Source organism: Lathamus discolor, chromosome 1, assembly GCF_037157495.1.
Source record: "Lathamus discolor isolate bLatDis1 chromosome 1, bLatDis1.hap1, whole genome shotgun sequence".
NCBI classification, from domain to species: domain Eukaryota; kingdom Metazoa; phylum Chordata; class Aves; order Psittaciformes; family Psittacidae; genus Lathamus; species Lathamus discolor.
The window spans coordinates 64,386,967-64,411,361 of NC_088884.1; the positions used below are offsets into that span (position 1 = coordinate 64,386,967).

Sequence of the window (24,395 nt, forward strand, 5' to 3'; positions counted from 1 at the left end):
GATGATCAGGGGACTGGAGCACCTCCCGTATGAAGACAGGCTGAGGAAGTTGGGGCTGTTCAGTCTGGAGAAGAGAAGGCTGCGTGGAGACCTCATAGCAGCCTTCCAGTATCTGAAGGGGGCCTACAGGGATGCTAGGGAGGTACTCTTCATTAGGGACTGTAGTGATAGGACAAGGGGTAACAGGTTCAAGCTTAAACAGGGGAGATTTAGGGTACGTACAAGGAAGTTCTTCCCTGTGAGGGTGGTGAGGCCCTGGCACAACTTGACGGGAGAAACTGTGGCTGCCCCATCCCTGGCAATGTTCAAGGCCAGGCTGGATGGGGCTTTAAGCAACCTGCTCTAGTGATAGGTGTCCCAGCACATGGCAAAGGAGGTTGAAACTGGATGATCTTAAGGTCCCTTCCATCCCAAGCCAGTCTGTGATTTTACCATTTTATGTACAGGCTGATTTTACTTGACATTTCCAAGACTATGCTCAGCTACAGTACAGAACACCAACTGTGCGATTAGTGTTAATTCTAGCGGCTGGCACCCTGGGAAACCCCCAGTGGGTATGGAAAGGACTTTATCGCATCAGGTTTGAGCAGAGTGTTAGTAACATCCCTGTGCTGCTCTTCTAATGTTACCTCTACACCATAATTTACAGCAAAAGCCCCATGAACTGAGTTTGACCTAGACAAAGATTTTTGGAGTGCAGCTAATTCCCATACAAGTCCAGGTTTAGGCTGAGTGTCAGCCTAAATCCTTCACTCTGCACAACTGCATGAATTCTTCCATGGCAATTTCTTCCTTGTTTGGACAAATGTTTCTGTATGCACTAACTGGGAATTCCGGTTCATCGCCTGCTTCTCCTTCATTAAACTAACACCAGTTTCACATAAGACAATTTTAAATGCAATCATACATCATCTATGTTACTAAATGTATCACAGCACTCTCTTTTTTCCACAAGAACATCAGTTAAATCTTCCAATACTCGTAACAATGTGGATTCCAAGCCCCATACATCAATTCCTGCTTTCTTACACCAACTCCTGCTTTCTTACACCAACTCCTGCTTTCTTACCATCATGCTTTTAGAGGAGAAGAGGCTGTGACCTCAAATGCCGTAAACCAGTAATTTCTGAGAAGTATTTCTTACTGAAATGAAGCTACCAACCAAATTCAACATAGCTTGGACAGGAGAAAATGAGGGGTAAATGCACTGAAAATCAGTGGGAGGAGCAGGGCATGCTGATTGGTCACCTTCACTTGAGAGCTACATGGGAAGATGGTCTTGGCCTTCCAGCCACCCACCCAGACACCCCCCTCTTCCTGCAAGGGGCAAGCATGCCATGGTTTGTTAACAGGAGGTAACATTTACTAACTTGTCAGCTCCTCTGCAGGAACCAGGAGTATGTGTTCTTGTGCCCAAGTATGTGCGGAGTTTGCCTACAGTACCTTTCATGGTGGAGTAACCTACTTGAAATAAGTTTCTACTTACTGCAGGTAACACCACAGAAAAGCAGCTAGCACAACCTGGTTCATGCCTTGTAACACATCCTTTCTCACTTTACCACATACTTGGGTTGCTAGTTCCTGAGTTACTTCCCTTTTGCTTCGACAGAAGTTCTATGCTATATTTACATACCAAAGGAGTATAAAGCACTCATTAACAAAAACGGTGCTAGAAAGGGTGCCGCTTATTATACAGGGCTTAGAAGAACTTAACATTCAGGACAAACAACCTATTTATATCCTGCTCTAATCAGAAGTCACTGAAGCATTACAAACCCATGCCTTGCCACAAGTACACTAGTTTCTAGAAGCTAGCAATGCCATCTAAGTTTTAATGCCATTACTGTTAACAATTCAACTATTTTCTAAGGCATACTGGCACAGGAGCCACATGTACAGCAATTCCCACTCTGCATGTTTTGGGACTAAACTTAAAGGGGAACAATCTCATGGTTTTCATCTCTCCTGTGTGTTAATCAAGCATTTCAGGACAAAAATCATAGTATACTCAACATCTTCTATAATGCTATTTCAGGATTACACAGACATGGGGCATTATTATCATCAATCAGCATCACTTTTGAAAAGCCACCCATCTCCAAAAGGGCAGCTCTACTTTCTTCCATAACAGATAGTAAAGTCTTTGAAATAAGCCATAAAAACACAGTGAAGAGACCTAGAAATGTACACGAATGGTATTGCAGGCCTTGCTTTTCTCCACCAGCAGGTAACTTACCTTCACATCATTCCTTTCAGGTCATGAACAGCACATAACTAATATAATATCTCATAATATTCCTTGTACATGCAATTCATTAGTAATGAAAACACTTTGCTTGCACACAGGCATAAATCATGATATGCAGGGTGAAACAACATTCCTGTAAAACAATATCCTACCTTTATCTAACATTCAGCCTTAACTGAGCACTCACGATCCATCTGACATGCACCTAATAGTCAAGTCCTCAAAACAAATCACACCCCCACAGCTCAATCTTTTCCCTTCATGCAAGCATTCATCCCCAGCACAAACTCCAAGTGGAAGAAGGTTACAGCACATGTGATGTACTTGCAGAGGATGCTACACTTGAGCTAATGAAGCTAGACACAGTGCAGATGAGGAGCTTATGCAGCATGATTATTTTTTTTCATTAGGAAAAAAAAACATCTAAGTAAAACTTGTCAGAAGTAATCAAGCCTTTTGCTGTGGAGTGATGAAGTCACTACCCCATTCACTGTTGGCATAGGCTACACTTGCCTGTACACAACCAGCTGTAATCAGTACAATCAATTATTTAAGGCACAGGGTGGAAAGGAAAAAAACCCACAGCAAAACTGTTGCCTCTTGATTACCTGCCCTGACCTTCTTGAAACTTGCCTGGTGCTCCACACCAGAAATCAATAAATATCAGTATTAGGGAGATAAAAAAGCTTTGTTCTACAACATTAACTCGTGCAGAACAGAGGAAGGAGGAAGGGGAAAAGAGACATTATCCATACAAATGAGTACCCTTACCAGCCTCCTCATCACCAATTCCTGATATGAGAAGCTTTGGACCAAGTGGGATGTTGAGCACAACTAACATCACTGAATACATTTGACACTGTTCTTTTTCTAGTTCACATCAATTATTCACTTTGTAAAGCAACAGATTTGGTTTTCTTCTTTCCACTGGGCATATGAGTAAAGCCCATGGTAAAAAAAAAAATAAGGTTTGGATGGCTATTGAAGTGTCCTGGCATTACTTTTCCCACATACTACCTAGCAAGTCAACTGAGGTCAGTGTGAAGCCTTCCTTTACCACTTGGAGTTTTCTGATTAAACTCTGAGCAAAGAAGTCCCATAATAAAAAACACAGCAGCGTGACCTAACAGCAACCTGCCAAGCACCCTAACACCCTAACAGCCACATGCTTCAGATGATAGATACAAGAATTTCTATGCAACTATGAGCAACCTCTTTGAAAAATGAGCCTCCCCTCCAATAATAGGCATGATAAAAATCTGCAAACACAAGCGACCCTTTCAAAACTAGATAAGCTCAGCCCTTTTGGAAACAGCCAATCCTTCTGGAAGCATCCTGCATTTTAGGGCGCAGCTTTACTAGCATGTTTAGCAACAAAGTCCCCCCAAAAAACAACCCAATTGAGACACTCTTTTCCTAATACCTCTCCAGAGGGGAACACGAATGCCACCTGCTGGAAGCAATAAGAAAAAACAGGGAAAGAAATTCAACAAAGCTAAGTCGCGTATTTTTAAACAACCAGTTGAAAGAATCATGGTTATTTATGCTGCTCTCCAGTTTCTGCTTAAGAATTATGCCGGAGAAAACCAAGGTAAGCAAAATAAGAAAGCACAGTAACGGCCATAGAACAGTAAGATTACATTTCAGGCACACTCAAGACTGATTGTTGCAAAAAAAGGGTTTGTGCCAAAGCAACCAGCCCAAAGGAACAAAGAGCAAACTGGGCAAAACTCGAACCAAGTTGATCTTTCTGCTGTGTTTAAAAGCTCAAACCTCAGCAAGTATTAAACTCATTTATTAGGAATCTTCTACTAATATCAAACTGTGCTATTGCCAAGACCTCCATTTCAACCAAGAGCCTTCATTTTCAAGATTTTCTGCCATATCATAGTGCTATGCATAGCTACTATGAGTTAAAGGAACAAATTTAAGCAAGTTACTAACCAAAGGTGACCAAGAACCTCGTGCGCCTCGGAGATGACTAACATAAACGCAGACCAGGTGCATGATCACTCCTCCCATAGAACACATTTAATTTTTCCTTAGAAAAACCTTACCTATTACAAGCTGTCACAAAGACTAACCTGTACTCGGTGGCTCAAAGCAGCAGAGCAGTAATCTTCTGTATACCCTTCCAGTATCTACATATGCAGATCAAAAGAAAACAAAATGAGACATCACAAGCATCATGCAGACATTACTCCCACCAAAGAAACTCTAAAGAAACACCATATTTGACTCGGCAGAAAACTGGAACAGCAAATAAAACCTAGTTTTCTTCACTGGCAAGTTAGACAGCAGCTTACCACCAGTAACTGCACCAGTTGATCTGTGGGGGACCCAGTCAAGACAAAAGCATGGTACATTTTGGCTGCAAGTGTGGAAATCAACGGCAATACTTCAGAAGTTACAGAAATACTTTTATTAAAGTAAAAACTGTTACCTGCAAAGAAAAAAAAAAAAAAACACAAAACCACAATACACAAACCTGGCAGCTTTCAGCTACCAACAAAAAGAATTTAAATGTCTTCAGCCTTGACAACAGACTCCTGTTTGTGACAATGTTTCTTGTTACACAGAATTTACAAGTGGAATTCACAAGTTTTATTTATTTTTTTCTTTTCATAAAGTATGATTTCAATCACACCCTTTGCTTTCCAAGCTTGACCATCAGATCTACAAGTAAAGACATCAGGTACTAGCAGATTCTGGGACATGTTTTTCTTCATCAGCTTCTGCATCTTCTTCTTCTCCTTCTCCTTTTTCTTCTCCCTTTTCTTCTACTTTCTCCACCTGAGGTAGAAGTCCATCAAGGTACAATAGCAAACCTTCACTGGTGGAAGATCTAATCACCAACCTCTGCACAAAAGGACCTAGAAAACAAAGACCAACAACTCGGTCACACTTTACACACCACTTTACATGTCTCCAGGCTGATTTATCTTACAACCCACACTGTGTCAAGCACATGAGCAGAACTACAACTATAGAAGTACACACATCCGTTCAGCCCCAAGTTTAACATCCATCCCAGCAGACTGCAATCACAATGCAATCTATACTCTGGTGCTTTAAAAGATGTAATTTGATGATTCCTTCAGTACCTCGTAAGTGATTGACCTTAGTGCTCTCAAGCCTTAGAAAAATACAATTAAAGCTTCACACACACTCCTCCTTAAAAAAATAAAATTAAAGCTTCACACACACACTCTTCCAACACATGAAATACAAGTGAACTTGCTACTGTAAAAGTAGTTCGAAGAAACTCTCTAAGACTCAATTTGGAGTTTTAGGAAGCAGCATTCTTTATTGCAGCACTGGGCACACACACAGATTGTTTCGCAAAGGTGAGCAGGCCCATTACTTTGCCAAGGCAGCTGTATATTTAGCATACTTATGCATATTTACAAGTATTCCAGGAACTAATTATAATATTTGCCTCCTAATTACACATGCACTTTCTTGCTGAGGGGAGGTCTGTGGTGGTCACCAATAGCCTTCCTCACTGCGTTTATTGAACGACCTCAGTGCTTGCGCACGCTTGCAAGGTCCTAGTGCTGAGTTAGCAGTTGGATGTCCTTGCTTCTGCTCTTTTCCAGTCTCAGTCCACGCTGGGTGCCACTCTTATCTTGAAGGCCAGCATCCTTGGACTTACTTACTGTCTCCTTAGTTGTTATCAGTCCCATGATGTTCCTTTCCCTGTGAGGCAAACATTCCTTTCTCTCTATGTATTAATAAGTTAGAACAGTTTGGTCTATTCTACTATGTTAAAGGGACACACGCTTGTTAGTTTAAAATTTCAGCTTACAAACTCGACTTTGAGGATTGGTACTGATTGGCAAGATATGGGGGGAAGTTTGTTGATCACCCAAATATTCCTCCATGACTAAGAGCACAAAAGAAACCATTCCTAATTCAGGATCCTTCCATGAAATGCTGAGAGAAACCTCCTGACAAGAAAAACTATGGAAGTAGTCAGGTTTTCTGATGGGGGATTAAATAGATCTACATTATATTCTGAGAACATTTTCCTGGTGGTATTTTCAGTCTTCCATTAGATCAAGTGACGGGGGAATGCCATATTAGTGATAACTACATATCACATATGGAAAGCCTGAAAGAAACTAAAGAATGGATATCTAAAACTAGCTGGTCTAAGCAATCGAGAGTTAGCAAGCACATCTAGACTCCATTGCTGCGAAGATGTGTTAATTACCATGTCTGCTTCCTATAAACAGCAAGTATTTTTAATCAAGCCAGTAAGAGGCCCACCACAAGAATAAAGCTTCATACTGCAAAATCAGTAGAAATGCTACTAAAACCAGAAGATCTTATCCTTACTTAACTTGGGTGGTGTAGCTCACATGTAAACTTTGTAAGGACAGAAATGACACCACTTTCTGCTTCTGTTTTCTTGTATTTCATGTGATTCAACCCCTTATTTTTTATATTTGGGCTGAAACGCTTCTGAAGGCACATGTACTTGGCTTTCGTGGTCTGTTCTCTCTGTGCAGTAGTTACTATTAACAGCATCACTGGAGGAGATGCATGATTCTTTTTGCAGACACTAATTCAATATTGAGATAAAAAGTTGTTTCCTTAGCCTAAACAAGGCTATTCTTCCACAAAATTGTGGTCATAAATCACCATTTCCACTCCAGCTAAGCAGATGACATTTAAGTTTACTTCATTATGACAAAGAGCAGACAGTGTATTAATTGTTCACATTTTTTTGCTCAGAATAGTGAGCACAGCCCAAAGAACACCACACAGAATTCACACCTTTCATTCCTTTGTAACCTCCTCCTTTTGCTAAGCAGCTAAAAAAAAAATAAATAAACAGCTTTCCCAACAGAAATTTAAAAATATCTTTGTAATAAATAAAAAAATACAAATTGTGATACAACTTCAAGCAAGGCAGATAGATATTAACTGATGCAGAAGTTTTAACTATGGCATCTGCAGGTGGATTTTGAGTTCGGATTCTTTGTGTTGAGCCACGACAGGGTCACATCAGTGGGGTCAACCAACGCACAACAGATGCTGAATACCTCCATGTCTCATGAGGATTCCCTTGTGCGGTTTTCATCTACTTAAGCATCAAGCCTGCAAACTTAGTTTTTTACATCATCTCACTGCTTGCCTTACAAAGACACTTATATAGTGAGTGCTGCGGTGTGATTACAGTTCACAATTCAGTTCTTCCTATCCCAAGGCAGACAAAGCAGTAAGGTCATTTAATGACAATCCAGTAAAGAACAGTAACTCCTTCATTTTATTTGCTCTAACTTCAACTATGTCATTAGAAGAACAGCTACTTACCATAAGTCAATGGCTTGAATGTGCAGATATCATTGATAACTGTTTTTAGATTCGCAATTATCTGCTCAGTAGGCATATCCAGCTGAAAAAGGGTAATGCAAAGTTAGCCATGATGATACTTATACCCTAGATTAATAAATCTGAAAACACTGGGTATGTATTTATTCAACCTTTGTTGAAAAAGTGTGCCATTAAGGAGTAAGAAATCCCATTAACAGCCTTATCCAAATGACTCACAGAAAAAAGTATTTTATACATGGTTATACGCTCATAATGACTTTCCATATTTCTACTTATGACATTAAATCCCCACAGCTCTCTAACAACAGGTAGCCTTAAAGAGGTGAAAAGTCTTAAAAAAAAAAAAAAAGTATGTATACAAGTGTTTTTGCGAAAATCTTACTAAAGAACTTGAGGAAAGAAGCTTCAAGAAGGAGCTGTCAAAGACCATAAAACAGATCAACTAAACAAAAACAAAAAAAAAGGCATCTAAAATTGAAGGCATTAAGAAGAGAACCGAATGAATCATTTAAAACTTATAAAGTGAACCAACACAGTTACCAAAACATTAATACCTTAATCCCCTTAAACCATGACTGCTGTTCATCTCATCAGGACTCTCCTCAAGAACATATAACTCATGATCAAGACAGATGCCAACCTGAATCAAAGCCAGGGCTCACCTGTCTCTCAGCTCCTGGAGAGCTTAACATGCATTTCTCAGACTTAATGTTCTGCTGCCATAATGCCTTGCTATGCTTGATTCAATTTGCTGTCTGTTCTCACCCATATTATCCATATATCTTTACCTGGATGAAAAATCAAGTTATTTTTCTACAAGTTCCAGCTATGGAATTAAAAACAGCATTTTTCTCACAGAATTAACTCTATTTCGGGGAAGCATATAGTATCATTGGCGCTCTCTCTTCCTCTCTGCCACCTCCCCATGTAACACAAGCATATTTTATTAGTATCTCATCTGTAAATGTGCACAGTACATTGCAATAGAAATGCTGTCATACTCGACTACTCTCCTACAGATCTGGTCCATTAATACCTCTTTATGCTCTGCCAGCAGACTTACAACCCAAATGCAGTTCCTCTGCTACACATGCCAGAAGATATTTGTCTTTATCACTGTTACACTGATTGCAAAGTGCTTAATCACCCATAAATTAAGCAGACATGTTAAAGCTGAGCATTTCACTATGTGACAGACTCACCATGCTGTACTGAATTAAAAATAAAGAAGCCATTTAAACAAAACAAGTAACTGGCAATAACTAATTAGAAACCTTACTTCAAATTAAGGTTTGGATAGCGTTTCCTTCCAATCTAACACTTCAATTATACAATTGACATTCCTCATCCATAACCAAGTCTAGAAGCATTCAGAAGAGACAGAATTTGCAAGCTGCTGTGAAATTACAACTCCTCATAAAGATTTAGAAATACCACACATTACAAGACAAGACCGACCCATTTCAAAATATTAAGACATTAATTTATATTCTGTATTTGTTAAGACAGGAAAATACGACAAAGCGACTTGCATGAAGTCAGAAAACATGGCACATCTCAAGAGAACACAAACCACCATTTACTTGAGATGCCAACAGCTCCATAATGAAAGCAGGTAATGCTCAGAGGTTTCCCAGCATTTCAAAATAGCTTCCACATCCAAGTAAATACTTCAGCTTCCAAATAAGTATTCCACAGTAAATCCTTGTGTATACACAGTCACTGTGTATCAGCACTTAGATATTTAGTTGAATTCAAGCCTTCGGCAACCTGACACCAACTACTCTGGCCCAGGTCTTCAGGGCTCTGCAAGCTACTCTGTTCAGATCGACTGCAGCAATAAATACAAGACAATATCTAAAATAAATAAATAAGAACTTTGAGTCCCAAGTTTCCCTGAAGAATAACCATGACTGTAAAGGGGGCAACTATCACTTAAGTTTCTAGTCCACTTTGTATAAATACAACCTAATCACAAAGTGCCTTAGAAAAGACAGCATATACTATCATCAGAAGACAGAAATTGTTACTTATCTTACTGTTTCAAAGTCTAGAACACGTCCCTCTAGAGCAGCATAAGGTGCTGTAAAAAGGTGCAAAGGTATTTGTTCCTTTTTTATTTTAAAAAGGAACATAAAATATTTGTCTTGAGAGGGGTGTCCCACTAACTCTGCTGCCTAGAGGGAAATTGCCTCTTAATACTAAGCACTGCACAAATTTCCCCAGAACAGATTACTTTTAAAACTTGATTCACCAAGTCTCAACACTTCTAAACTTCTAGGGGATCTTCAGAAGACTGCAAGTGAATACACAGAAGAGTCACTCAGCTATTTGCTGGCTAAATACACAAATAAAAAAAATGTCCTGCTATTAAAACACTAGCTTTAACCACAGAGAAATGCTTTTCTGAACTGTATTTAGGGAGCTGCATCGACAGATCATTCAGAGCACTAACTGGGTACTGCAGACTTAACCACCAGGCAGTGGTACTGCAGACTTAACCACCAGGCAGTTTGTGTATAACACATACATGGGGAATGGCAGTCATGGCAGGGCAGAAACATTTGATAGAATATGAGAAATTATGAACACAAAATGATTAATGCTCTGCCAAACAAGATTACTGTCAGCTGTTTAACTCCATGCTTCAAGAATCAGAGGGCAGGAAAATAAAGCCAGTAAGAACACCCACAAGCAGACAAAGCAAAGTTGTTCTACATGGCAGAAGCAGCATGAGCGCACACATCACACAGAACAGAGAAAGGAACCCAGTTCAAGAGCTCAAACAACCTCCCTCCAAAATGAGCGAGTCCTGCAAATGCAAAGGCTATAAAGGATGAGGCTAACTCATCTACACCACAACAAACACCTTCAACTCCAATGTGCGTAATTTATGGCTGAATGTCTCTCTCTCATCCTGGACTTGTCAACTGTTGGAAATAGAAAAGCTTGCCTGTCAGCAGTGCTATGTGGTGTTTCAAATAAAGAACAGCTCAAATACGTACCGAAAGACAACTATGCTTTCTGTTATTCCCTTCATCCCCCAATACATGTATTTCAGTTCTTGAGCATCTGAAATGGCGAGACTTAACAGCTCTTCCTCAACTGTGGGACTGCTTTTCCCTGCACCTTTAAGGAGTTCAAAGCTAAGAATCCATCTTTTCTCTTCAAAGAGACACTAGCACTTGGGGCCTTCGATCCCACAAACAGCCAAAAGGCAGATGCTACTTCCAGTGCAAACTGACCCTTCTGTTTCCTGCCTTAACTCTTACTTCCATCCAGTTGCACATTCTGTGCTCCAAGTTTGAGATCTCTCTGGTTCAGTACACATGCCTTCATACTTTTAACCCCATGAATAAAAACAGTGCTCCTGTATACATGTCTCTTACCAGAAAGGGCATCTTCAAGAACAAACCTTAAGGTTTCACCTCCTGAAGCCATCTTACTCTGTTCCATATGAAACCCACTTCATAGGCAACTCTCTGCAGATAGGAAAACATGCTGCAATTCCTTCCTGATGTCACATTTGGACTCTTGATTTTTCTCAAGACAACTCCAAATTTCCAAGCAAATTTTTTAATAAACAACAGCACCCTGTCTAGACTCCAGGCTTATGTCAAAACCCTAAAAAAATGCCCTCTGCAGATGGCTTCAATCTGAAGGAGATATCCCAAGTGTTCTCATTTGTCTCCCTTCTGCATTAAGCTCTACAACTTAGAGTAAGATTTTCACATTCTCAGCTTCTCAACTTCAGATCTGTGAATTAAATTTAACTGAACTTTTCAAAGACATCACAATTACGACTAAGACAACACCAATGAGGCTGCTGACTTCTGTGGGAATGCAGCATTACATCAAGCCACTGGCCAAAATTGAACTAACAAGCAACATAAGACAGCAGCACTACAGGGAAACAATCTCTTCGAGTAATGCCAGCTTGGCAGACTCCCAGAAACTACACTACTGTTTGGAATACAGCAATAGATTGTCACACTTCTGTGTAATTCACAAATTATTATTTTCCTCACTGATGAGATTTAAATTTTAAAGGCTCTTGATTTAGTGGTGAGCTGATATGCATGACACTTAAGGCTCTCTCAGCCTCCCAGAGCCTTGCCTGCACTCCATTTCCTTCCAGTGCCACTGTGCAAACAGTAGGGAAACTAGGTCAGTTAAGGGAGTAGCTAGAGAGCGTGGAGACTTCTTACACAAGCCATAACGACCACGTGATGACCCTGCACACTACACATGAAAGTGTGACAGAGCAAGTCACACTGTGTGTGCAGTGCTGGAGTCACCTCTGTCACACAGGTGACTTGAACGTAGCGCATAAGAACTCTGTAAGTAAACTCTCACCACACTAATTTTGATCCAAGATGAAGAGTTCATTCATGAGGTCCTCTTTGTTTACTTGCACAATGACATCTCTGGCTGCACCAAACCTTCTGGAGTGCCACAGGAACTGCGCTGCCCAGACACAGAACCTAAGGTAATACGTAACACCAAGATCTTACATCGCTAACAGGACATGGTCTGAACTTTGGAAACTCAAGCCACAGCTGCAGGACACCACACAAAGCAGAACCAACTGCAATTGCACTGAACACTGTCAATACATCAGCACTTTTCATCCACCTTTATCCAAAACCTGTTTTTTATTCTTTACTATACAAGAAGAAACTTCACAGTAAGTTCAATTTGCAGGGGTATTTTTAGGCTGACCTACAGTATAAAGTGACCAAAGTTTAAGCAGTCCAAAGGAAAACCTGAAGAATACAGTCACAATACTACAAACCACAACTGACCTATGGATTCGAGACATTTCACACTGTCAATTAAACTTACTTACTAAATAGTTAAAGATACCCCCGCCTGTATCAAAATGAAATATGTAACACACTGTAGCAGAATAGTCCCATAGCCCTCAGTTTTAACTGTCATATAGACAAGAAAGCCCTTGAAATTCACATGCACAACTTGGAGCAGCTACCCAGAATTAATAAACTTGCTTATCTCTAACTCCGCCAGATAAAGCTTCATTGGTTACTTATCTTGTACACTTTCTTTCCGTACCAGTTATCAGTTAAAGGAAAACTAAAATTTAATCAGGCAGGATTACAAACAGACAAAACAGAATGAAGACAAGACACAGTTTGGATCAGGGAAAAGAAATGAAAAAAAAAAAACCCAGAAAATATGTTCTTATATAACTCAATTTTTTCCATGACAGCAAAATACAAATTAGTCTTATATTCCAGGTGTAAAGCAAACAGTTCTTGCTTTTTGCTCCAGTCCAGAGCTAAAGTTATAAAAAATAAATGAGTCTTTAATTATTAAGTTAAAGCAAACACTTCTTGATCCACCTGTACATATTGACCATGTACTTACAACCCAGTTTATTTACTTAAAAGAATATCAAATAAGCTTTATTTTGCTCACAGAAGGGTGCTGAGGAAGCAAAGAGGAAAGGGAAGCCTGTGTTAAGATGTCAACTCACAAGGAGATTACTAGGAAAAGTACCTTTTTAATTCTATTTTGTTCATTATTACAACTCCTTGCCACAATATAGTGGCAAATACAGATCCCATTCTTGGCAGCCTTAACTTCTTAGTTTCAGGTATGCTTTGCTCTCAGTTTTAGCTGAGCCATCTTCTATGACCACACATCAACAACAGAGAGGGTTGACATCAGCTGAACCCATGAACTGAAGCCTACAAGTTCCATTTACTTCACAGGTCAGAACATACTTAGAAATCTTAAGAACACAAAGATTAAAAACATTTTTTTTCTCCCTTTTTAATGCTAACTTCAGCTCTGCTCAGTAGAATAAACTTAAGCACTCTATACACAACTTACTCTTGCTATTCTTGTCTTGATTACACACTCGTCTTGTACTGCGTACTCAAGACCATCTCTGTAGAGTTGCAGCATTTTGGGAATATCACGGCCCAGGGAATCTAATAAAAAAAAAAGCAAAAAAGTTGTCTCAGAAATGCATATTAGCATTAGCCAAAATTAGCGTTTTGGCTAAATGTGATATTGGTCAAAAGAGAAGTCTTTCCATTAAGGCAGTTAACCCACTAAAAACGCGGTTTTATGAACAACAGTGCTCTCACACCCACTATCTAAATCATTTCTATCTTCCCTCCTTCCTCATTCATCAGTAGATATGAAGAGCTAACATAGCAAACATAACAAAGGTTTCACTTAAAATACAGAACCTATTTGTGTATATATAAAACAAAGCTTTATTACCTAACACTATTAAACTGGCTTGAAAGACCAAAACCTAGAGTAAGGTTTAGAATAAATTCCAAGTCTTCATTGAAAACAAAGTCTACAACTACGTAACAGCAAGGTTAAACACAACATGGAACACACTGGCCCAATCCAGCTATTCCCACAAGTCAAGAGAGCTGTTTCTTATCACAGCTGCAAGGGCTCATGTGACAGATTTACACCATCACTCCATTGCTTCTAATGCCAGCATAACCTCTCCCACACATCTTTTGATGGCTCCAAGTCAAACTGGCCTTGGATAAGCTACAATCCACGTAAATTGCAAGATAATGGCATAATGTAACTTTCATTTGTTCAAAGAAATAGCTGGAGTATTCTCTGTTGCAATGTTTTGGACAGGTTAATAGGTTTGTCTCAAATGTTTAGGAGCCTAAAAACACTGCCTGCAGTTTGAAAACATGAAGACAGATGGGGCAGGGTTAAAGACTCAGTGCTTCACTTAGATCTATGTTTCATGAACAGACATTTTTAATTTTCTCTGTATTTGAAAATATTAAAGCTTAAGTAACTCCATTGTTGAGTAACAAAGAACAGACAGAAGGAGCAGTAGCAGTCATGAAACTGGGATCCAAACAATTGCACAACAGTTCAACAACACAACTACCTCCGCGAGTACTGTTTTGCAAACTGTTTCTGCCTTCCTGAGTATTTTTATAATACTATTAGGGTTCCTCAGGATTAACAAGTATAGAGGCAACTAGTAGGCATACTTACCTTGACTCTAAACCCACATTTGCCTGCTGTGGGAGAAAAACACAGTTCAAAAGTCCTAAAACTGCTCTTACCTAAAACAAGTATTTCAGTCACATACAGTCTAACACTAAGTGTTAATTACACATCCCCATCAAAAAAGTTTTGGGGTCACCTGTATAGTGGTATCTTGTTCAGTATTTGAGATTTATAAGAACAAACTGCTTCTTACTTCTTTTTGTATTTGGGTATTTCCGTCTGAGTTTGCTCCTTAATGGTATTAGCTTAGGCATTATTTCAGGAACAGCTATGTAAGAGTCCACTTGGATTTCATCTTCCAAAATCTACAATAAAAACAACTAATACATTTAGGAACACAATAAATTACCTCAGTACACAAGCTGACCTACAAGCATATCCAAGCATAGAAACCCATCTCTCACTCATCTTGCTGGCTGCTAACTTCAAGCCAGAGTTTATTGGACACGAGGTTTCTTACTGCCTCCCCTGCTCAACCACTGTTTAAGTTAGAATATTTATATAAATCATAAAACAAACAAACAAAAAAATACCCATTTGATTAATTCAACTCCTCCCACAACAGCAGCTCCATTCTCTCGAGCTATTTCAGCTTCTTGCTCATTCTGTTGAGAGAAAAAAAAAATAAAAATCAATAACATCTGTACTACCAACTAGTCCATACCAACAGCACTGGATAGGTGATTTATCTTGAATAACTGGGTATAAAACCAGGCTATTTACAGGCTAAGAAGGATGATTTGAGGCAATCAGGGACCAAAAATATCTAATGCTGGTGATTTAATATAACAGCAAAACAACCCTACTCCACATCCCAGTAAGAACAGTAGACAAATCTTTATTCAGCTTGTAGTGGAGAAGGAGAAAAGCCCATCCCATTTCCTGAGGTGCTCTATCAAAAGCCCTTTTTCTCCCACCTCCACCCCTTGGAACTGACAATGAACCATCAACCGGATGGACCCAACATCTTACTCTAAGCTTAAAATCTCAAAACATACTACTAAAACCCACTGTAAAGTAAGGCTATCCAGCTTCTAAAAGCACTTTTAGACTTGGGCTTCAAAGAGCACTTAGAACTTAACCTTCTCTGCCCTCTACAAGGTTTTGCTTTTAATAGTCTGAAATGTGGGAAAAGGCATCAGTTTAAAAACTTTAGCTCAAGCTTTTGATACAAGCAGATTTACGTGACACAAAGCCAGAATAAACTTTTCCTTACATGAATAAACTGAAAAGCTCCGTATTTCCATCTCAAAGCAGTGTGTTTCAGTTGCTCAATGTTTTTCCACACATACACCTTCACAAAGCATGGGATCTCTTACCCCATATGAATTTGAGTGAAGAGAAAAAGGCTGTGATACAGCACTAAAGAACCTGGCATGCTTGGGTGTTCTCTGCTTGAATCCATTCTGTAGGAGGATTCTCTGCTTGTAGCTCAGTTACACAGTTTTACAAAACCGAAGCCTAAAGAGTAGTCAGCTAAATCTGTGCCAGTTCTCTAGGAAAATTTTATACAGACGTGTGTAGGTCTATTCTGTTAGAATTATTAACTGGCAAATGACAGCAGCAGAGGCTGAAACTGGTCTCATGCAGATGCTGCAGCTGCTCTCCACACTATTTCACATTAGTGAACTCCTAGGAGAGCAGAGAAAGGGTTCGGGGCAAAGGGATGTTAAATTGTTTAGGGTTTTTGTGGAGGAGTTACTTTCTCCTTCTCCCCCAAATGCATCCTATTAAGTGTATGTGCCTGAATAGCACCCGCTTCTAATCTGCACTGCCTACTAAGGCTTAAAACAGGATGGTTGGACATAGCTGCTACGCTAAACCGTTTGCCTGTATTACAAAAAGGTCACAAAGGTTCTACTCCATAAATGATCTTTAATCATCTCTTCCTTAGTCACATCTATGCAGATGTTTACTCCCAAAGTGCACTGCTAGAATCATCTATGTATACTTAAACCTATCAAGATGAAGGAAATCCTTTAAGGTGCTTATTAATACATTAAGATGCTGCTGAAGACAAATCCTAGACAGACTAAAGAATTGTATAAAGCATCCACAGAGTCTTCTTGACAAAAGGCATAGTACTTGTGCTGAAAAAGCATGCTAGATACAGAAAGAATATAAAGCAAGTAATTCAGCCTTACCTCTGTGAAAACCAAGACCTTACTCGTTTGATCTGAAAAGCGATATGGAAGAAGAACAGTGCTTGTAAACGGTTCCACTTTTTTCTAATGAGAAAGAAAAATATTAAAACAAATTAAAAAAAAAAATAACCATGACTTAAGGGCAAGTCACACAACTGCATGGAGTTGGTCCCCTAAACAGTAAACTTACCCACAGTCTCCTTGCACACAGGTCGTATCAAACAAGCACAACGTGCAAGTTTTGACTGCTTTTTTATGCCCAGTATATACTCACGAGCAAAAGTGACATGAATTAACTATGCTGGAGCTTGCTGGGGTCAGTGACTCCAGGGCTGGACTGCTACCAGGCTTGGGTGCAGTGAATAACAAACACTGAGGTGCTGGAGTTGCATCTTATTAAGCTGATTCTTACGCAACAGACAACACTAACCTCATGTGTCTGTCATTAAGCCTTAAGAACATCACATGACCCCGAAAGCAGGAGCAAGAGCTCTGTATTTTGTTAAGCATGATCTTATTTTCTAGCTCAAAGGGACCCCTGGTATATCAAAGGGATGTTTAATTACACATGTGAAGAAACCAACACTCAAGAGGCCTGTTTTCTACTTATGAGGGAAGCAGAAGATTTAGGGGAAGACTGAAGAGTGCTTGACAACTTTAAAGTCAGACAGGTCACAGGTAAACAAGCCATCGCATATTTTCAAGGAATATTATTTTTAAAAAATCAAAATAAGGTGACAGACAGAAGCGGGAAGAAGCTTGTCCTTACAATAGTAAGGACAATCAGCAACAATCATCCCAGAACAAAACACATACATGATTTTGGGAACACATCTTTAAGCAGAAAGCCTGAAGAGATATAAATCTTAGTTTGATCAGTTCTGTCCATAAACAGATTTTAGTCATATAACAGCCCGTTTTCAAAACCCCCAGTGGTGATATCTTCACCTCAGAAGTGTGAGGAATGTTAGACAATTATACATGTATAAAAGCACAAAGCCAGCTTGTAAAAGCCACCATTATTCTGACAATCAGAGAAATTGCAAGAGGCAGCCAAGAAGAACAACTGCAGTATCTGCTCTGCACTTACGGACTTACGCACACTTCCCATGTTTATAAAATGAAAGTATCAACATTTGTTAATACTTCCAACATACCTTCTTCTGTAGTGCCATATCTAGGAACACGTTAATATAGACAAACTGTTTGGGGTAAGTGAAGTCCAGTTCCTGAAATTTCTTTAGCATCTCCACAGCCTTTTCCACTTCATAGGATGGGCGCTCATAATGCCATGTCAAGTAGACATCATCCACAGGCTTAGTCAGCAGTGGACGCCTCCTGCGTACTTGTTTCTTTTTTGTCTCTTCCTGCTTGGTCTTTTGTGAACTTCTGTTAGCAGGTCTGAGACAAAAAATATTGTTAGATCATCAACTGATGGGTTTGGCACATATTCATGAAGAAAAAAGTATATATTGCTATATGTCACTTATTAAGCAACAATTAGTTAATGAGGTCCCCCACAAAGATGAACAAGATCCTTAAATTCATCCCAATTACTTGTCTCAGATGTCAAGACAGAAATCAAACCCTCAGAAATCAAAAGCTCTGAAAGCAATTAAGCTTCTCAAACAACACAACCACACTTGCGCAGCACCAAACCAAATTAAGGACCTCTTGCTGTATGAGAGCAAAACCAGTTGAAGATTAACACACCACCTTTTACAGGTCTTGCTTTCACATGAGCTGGTAGCAGGCACTGTACCCAAGCTGCTTCTGAACTGAACTACTCCCACCCACCTTCACAGCAATGAGAAGAAGTCACATCTGCAGGGTTTTCCATATTATTATAGTGGATTAAAGCGGCCCTACTTTCCTAAAAAGGTTTCTCCTCCTTTTCCTGTATCATTTAGCATGGAGTTAACAAACAACAGCCCAAATCCTTATTCTCCTATTTTCAAGGGCTCCCAAATCAAGTTTAAAAAAAAAAAAAAAAGGTAAAAGTAATAGGTAGGTACTCCATTTCTCTAGTAACTATGGTGAATGAGTCTCCAACACTTTATAGCACTTGGGATACAAACACACTTAACTCTCCAGTACACAGGGATAATTTTTATTTTTCCCACTGATGTTGTAATGTTAAAGTGACAACAAATTCAACAATAAAAGACAACTTAAAGCAAGAAGAGGAACTGTTTGAAGCCAACTCCATAAACTCACCAGCTTTCGTGCTGGCAGGACTCCTTGAGCTGTAATCCAGCTGTACCCTCCAAAAGCACACAGCAAAAATATCACGTAAAACTGTTACACTCATTTTTACAAGAGTAACAGAAAACGTCCCCTCCAAGTCCAGCTCCGAACGCCTCTCTCCAGGCTGTCTCTTCAAGAGCTGGCAGCTTGCAGGATGCCACCAAGGGCAGCTCGGCGGTGACAGCAACGCTGCAAACACCGAAACCACACACGTTCCCCAGCCACCACTTAAAGACCCCCGAGGGCTACAACAGCCACTTCGCACAGAAGGAGACAAACTCACTTCGCGGCCGCAGCGTAGAGCCGGACGGGCGGCGCGGCGCTGACCATGGCAGAGGCGGCAGCGAGGCGCCGGTCAAGCCCAGGGATGATCCACCCGCGATGAGGCGCCAGTACTGTGAGGGAAAAGCAAACATCCCCTCAGATAGGGCTCCCTCGCCTCGCAGTCCCCGCCCTGGCACCCCACCGTCCCTCAGAGCCGCCCTACACCACGGCCAAGGGGAAACCCGCCGGCTAAAGCAAGAAAAGAGCCAATAGCCAACACGCCCGCCCGCGAGGCCCCTTCACCTCTCCACAGGCAGCGGCCAGCGTGCGCCGCCATCTTACACAGCCACCGTGGTGCAACGCGGAAAGCGTCCCCAGGAGGCGGGCTCGAGTGCTTCCAGTGGTAACCGGAAGTCCCTGCAGCGTCACCCCCACCACCGTCCCTCACGGCCGCCACCACCGGGGCGCACCGTTCCGCGGATCCCCCTTTCCGGCTTGTACCCTATGCCAGGTGTGAGGAGCCTGATTAAAAGTCTTCAGCACGGTTCTTAACCGGCCTCAAAGGCGGCCTCAGTACAAACTGGGTCTGAACACAGCAGACGTCTGTGCTCAGACGGTGTTCAGTGGGCAGGGCCTGCCCCAGAGACACCCAACAGGGCGGCCTCTCCTCAGGGAGAAACAGAGACTTCCCTAATAAACTGGCATGTTTCTATCCGAAATAAACATTCGTGTGGGTTCGTCTTGGCTGCTTCCCCCTAAACGCTTTTTGCTGTGAGTCCCAAGAAACTCAAGAAAGAGGTTTTCTGCCTTCCGTCACTCTTGTTCTCTTGCAAATGGGAAAAGACCTGCCGCATCCACACACCTATGCGTGAAGGACTTGGTTTAACTGGGTCCTAAAATGTTCAGATAGGTGCTGTAAACTATAATCCCGCCTCTTGCTACATGCACACTCACTAAAGGAGATCTTCCTATGCCACACTGATGTGCCTTGGACTAGAAACATCCCACCTCCAGCGGTTTCATTGCCCTACCTGATCAATGTGTGTCCGAGAATATCTTCTAAATTCAATCAGATCATTCCCGATCCAAACTCTGAGCTCAGGCTTGTCTTATCCATTGGTTTGTTTGGCAATATTCGTAACAAATCTGACTGTCAATGATGCTAGGTGTTTTCTTGTGGTGAGGGACGATTCACATTGCCTCTGTAAGGACCTCATGCGCTGCAAAGAGCTGTCAGTTGTTTATGTCTCATTCCCTGATACGGCAGGCAGCCTCTTGAACTAGAACAGTTAACTGTCAATCAGATGTATGATCATACGTAAAACAAGTTGTAATGAAACTGATATGTTCATCCAATGTAACTACACTCCACTTCCTGGGAACGGACCGAAACGTGTCCGAGCGGTGTGAGGGTGACAGGAGAATAAAGAACCCAGCTCCTCTGTAGAAAGTCTCACTGAGGAGTGAAGAAGTGTTAATTTACACACAGAGGCAGAATGGGTTTTGGGGAAGGGGCTCTTTTCTGCTGGGTGTTAGGGATGTGTTTCCTGTAGTGATGGCACATGTAACGCAAGACTCGCTGCGTGACTGTTTAATATGCACCCGTGATCAGGTAGCAACCTGCATCCTCCATGGCCTTCCTCCACAACTCCTCAATCCCGTTGTGAGCCTCTGACTTGTTAGACACAAAGTCCTGATGGACCTGGGAGGGAAATACGGGCTCCCATTCCTGATTACTCACTCACTCTGCAGCCCATTTCCTATCAACCCCCCTCGCTCCTCCTGCACTTCCCGCTCTCTCAGCATAAACGACCTTCTTCGGGCCAGCACGACTCCAGGCAGCTGCAGTAGGAAGCAAGTTTGAATAAAAAGGCTCTTGGAGCTGATCACTACAGCTGCCTCCCTCCACTTTACTGGTGCTTTATTCGTATCCCCAGCACTGGGCTGTCCCATAGGCCAACATGCCCTCTCCACCCCTCACTGATGCTTTTATTTTAGCCTTCAATCCACTTCTCCCTCTCGGTAGGCCCACGTTCCTCCTCACTGAACATGGAAACGGCCACCACAAGGATTTTGGTGTGTCTGGGGGAAGATGGGCTTCTCATATTTACCTGTGCTTCCTCGCTTCAGCTGCTTGGAAGAGCATCCCCTGTCTCACATGGCTCTGTACAACTGACATCTGGGCACTGAAAGGCATTTCCCGAAAGGGGCTCCCACCTGCGGACCACCACCTCCTCGGCACCCACTCCGGAGAGGGCTCCTAGCTGCCGCTACCGAAATCATGAGGTAAACCCGGGGTGCCGTCCCAGCCTAGGCCGCTCCGACGACCCGCCGGTGTGGCCCAGGCGGGCGGAGCGGCGCTCCCCGCCGCGGGCAGGTGTTGACACCGGCTGCGAGCGCTGACAGGGCCCGCCGCGTACCCGAGCTCCTCCGCCCACCCGCCGGCCCCGCCGCCGCCCGCCTCCCCGTGCCCGCCCCCTCCTCCGTCTCCTCCGCCCTCCGCGCCGCCCGAGCCCCGGCCCCGCGGCTCCGTCCTCGGCCCGGTCCCGCTTCCCGGCGGGCCGCCGCCTGCATGTCGTTGCTGCCCGCCGCCGCCCTGCCGCCGCCCTGCCGCCGCCGCCGGCCCCGCCGCCCCGCCGCGCCGGATGCAGGTGAGTGCCGCGGCCCGGCGGGGCCTGGCGGGGCGCGGGGGGGCGGGGAGCGGGCCCGCGCCGCCATGTCGGGCCCCGCCAGCACCGGGGCCAGCACCCGGGGTTGCCGCCGCGGCCTGGGCCGCCTCGCAGCCGCCGCTCTGAGCCCTCATGGACACGGATCCGTGTGTACCGGGGCGGGGGGGGGGGGGCTGCGGGTTTGTTCCCGGCGAGGGGCGACCCGGAGGGTCCTCCCCGTGAGGAGGAAGCGGGGGTCCCTGGAGGCTGGGCCGCGGCGGCTCTGGCAGCCACCCCCCGAGTTGCTTTTGGGATGCCAGGTCACCCCATGGCCCAGGCTGGGGGCAGGGGGGTGAACCCGGGCCATGGGACAAGCGCTTGGCCCCAGTCCCTTCTGCGTTGGCCAGCATCCCATGGTGGGACATTCGCCTGGTGACCCCACAGAGGGGCTTAGGGGATGTTTTTTGGGGAAGGCAGAGGTCTGGACGCTTTTTCCTGGTGCTCCACAGCAGTCCCGTGCGGGGAAGACCGGCAGGAATGTCACCTGCAGTAAAAGCTGGGCTTCGAGCTCAGGCGGTGGTGCTTGCAGATAGAACAAGGCACCTAAACACTGAGTTTTTGTAACAGTTTGGGGCTTGCTTTTTAAACGTAAGTACTTTCGGTAAACATGGCGGAGGGCTTGGTTGTTTCCTGCCTTTCATGGCCAGGCCAAGTTTTATCTGACCTTCTGAAATCTTTCGGCAAGTAGGGTTTTATCAGGCCGTTTTTGAAACTTTGAATAGGCTGCTAAGCATTTGCTCTGGGGAGTTACAACTTGTCCTGAGCCGGCCTGCTGATAGGAAGTTTAGATGGTCTTATCCAAGCGGGAGGGTTTGCTACAATTCATTTCATACCTGTGCCATCCCCTCCCCGTGACACCGAGCACAAACGTGTTGTCGTGCATCCAAAAACTAACCTGGAGGGGAAAACACCTCATCCCAAAGTCACTCATGGTTATACTTCCTGTGCGTGTAGACATGGTTGATAATGAAAGTGATGATAATGTGTTTATTTTTAGCCCGTGCCATTCCTTTGAGGTGTTTTCCTCCCTAAAAAATACATTATTTGTAACACCAAAGTCTTCCTTGTGACACAACCCAAGGAATTCCTAGAAGCTGTATCCCAGTTTGGATGGCCAAAAAGCTCTGATGAGGGTTGAGCATGGCATTTAAAAATACAGCACTGCCAGTGATTTTATTTCCCTATCAAAATAAAAAGCGATAGTGAAATTTGTACTGCCAAACATTGCTTTTCTGAAACACAGCCCGCTTCATCCAAACAGAACTTATGTCAGAGCATCAACTCGGGCGTTAAATCTCCTTGCTCCCTGTCTTCAAAGGTGATTGAAGATGACAAAAGCCCCGTTACAGATTGACTGTTCAGTTTAACTGAACAGTGGCAATTTTGCAGTGCTCTGCTGTCTGCTAAACAAATCCCGTTAAACACTTTCAGTTTTGTTCTGCTAGTACTAAAAGCAAGGGCTGTCTGAGTGCTGAAGCACAGCAGAATTTAATTTATTCCATTTCATCTTTTCTTCCTACAGGCACTCTTTCCAGTTCAGTTTGTATATTTAATTGAAGGATAAAGTGCAGTGTAAACAGCTGATAGGTATTGCCGCATTCCTGAACTAACTTTAGGTTTCTTCCGTCTTTGGAAAGCTGAGGTCCTAATGTGCCACCAGCACTGAAGTAAGACAACCCATCACCAGACAGTTAGAAAAACAGAGTTTGGCAGCAGTATGGAAACCACAGAACTTTGCACATTCATTTTAGTCACTGTTGAGTTTCCCACCAGGTCTATACGGCAAACTTCTGCTGGCACAGCTCTGTCTGCGAGCTCTGTGACGAAGTGTGACCCGTGACTGACATAGCTGTGCCCGCAGAAGTCCTAGCTGTAGAAGCAGTTATCTGCAAAAGTGCACTTTTACTGATACAGCTTGTTTTCGTTTCTAAAGGCTGTTTTTCCATATCATGGTGGCAGTGCTGCTGCCAGTAAAGCACCATGCTCTGGGAATGTAGTGTAATCAGACAGTTATTTGCCTGGCTTGGAAGGGACGACTGGTCAAGTTTAATTTCTGTGTATGGCTCTCCTCTTCCCGTCCACTTTCTGTAGGAGTTCACGTTTGCAGTGAGAACTCTTTCCTGGAAGTAAGTGATATTATGGCTGCTACTTGTTTTCATTCCCTCAAAAGGTGTTTATAAAACTTCCATTTCATGTGATAAGCTGGGATTCTATTTATTTTTTTCCCCCCATGGGGACTGTAGTGGTTTTTCATTAACAATCTCGGTTTTGCAAAAAGGGAGGCAGGCTTTTGACCAAGCTTTCCAAGTGCAGTAATATTTAGTCTTCACACCAGTTTTATAAGAGACAAGCAATAAAATGATCCCAAGGTGTGTGCAGACTCTGGTAGTAAAACAAAAAGGCACCACTGGA

At 42.7% G+C, this 24,395-nt stretch overlaps 2 protein-coding genes and 1 long non-coding RNA gene across 5 annotated transcripts in view; 1 reads left to right on the top strand and 2 right to left on the bottom strand.

The window, feature by feature from the left end:
- Positions 1-4,647: 4,647 nt before the first annotated feature.
- MRPL1 (mitochondrial ribosomal protein L1) lies at positions 4,648-21,686 on the bottom strand. 3 transcript variants are annotated; one of them, XM_065674743.1, is made up of 10 exons: positions 21,387-21,686; positions 20,307-20,555; positions 19,295-19,406; positions 17,922-18,165; positions 16,765-16,848; positions 15,154-15,225; positions 14,814-14,925; positions 13,448-13,548; positions 7,571-7,652; positions 4,648-5,121 (listed from the first exon to the last, which is right to left on the bottom strand). In XM_065674743.1, exons 3-10 carry the CDS (start codon positions 19,339-19,341, stop codon positions 4,940-4,942), a joined length of 924 nt encoding a protein of 307 aa, XP_065530815.1. In that variant the 5' UTR covers positions 19,342-19,406; positions 20,307-20,555; positions 21,387-21,686; the 3' UTR covers positions 4,648-4,939. The 3 variants fall into 3 exon arrangements, with proteins under 3 accessions (XP_065530815.1, XP_065530825.1, XP_065530805.1); XM_065674753.1 differs by lacking the exon at positions 20,307-20,555; XM_065674733.1 differs by lacking the exons at positions 20,307-20,555; positions 21,387-21,686 and adding an exon at positions 19,579-19,686.
- On the bottom strand, positions 7,662-12,150 carry LOC136012043 (uncharacterized). The gene is made up of 3 exons (XR_010611553.1): positions 11,948-12,150; positions 10,981-11,073; positions 7,662-8,379 (listed from the first exon to the last, which is right to left on the bottom strand). It is a non-coding gene; the product is annotated as an uncharacterized LOC136012043 (long non-coding RNA).
- A 102-nt stretch (positions 21,687-21,788) lies between the features above and the next one.
- The window catches only part of CNOT6L (CCR4-NOT transcription complex subunit 6 like), a 31,823-nt gene continuing 29,216 nt past the window's right edge, over positions 21,789-24,395 (top strand). Inside the window, exon 1 of the mRNA XM_065674722.1 lies at positions 21,789-21,926. The gene's annotated coding sequence lies outside the window, so the exon portion shown is untranslated. The remainder of the gene's footprint in view (positions 21,927-24,395) is intronic.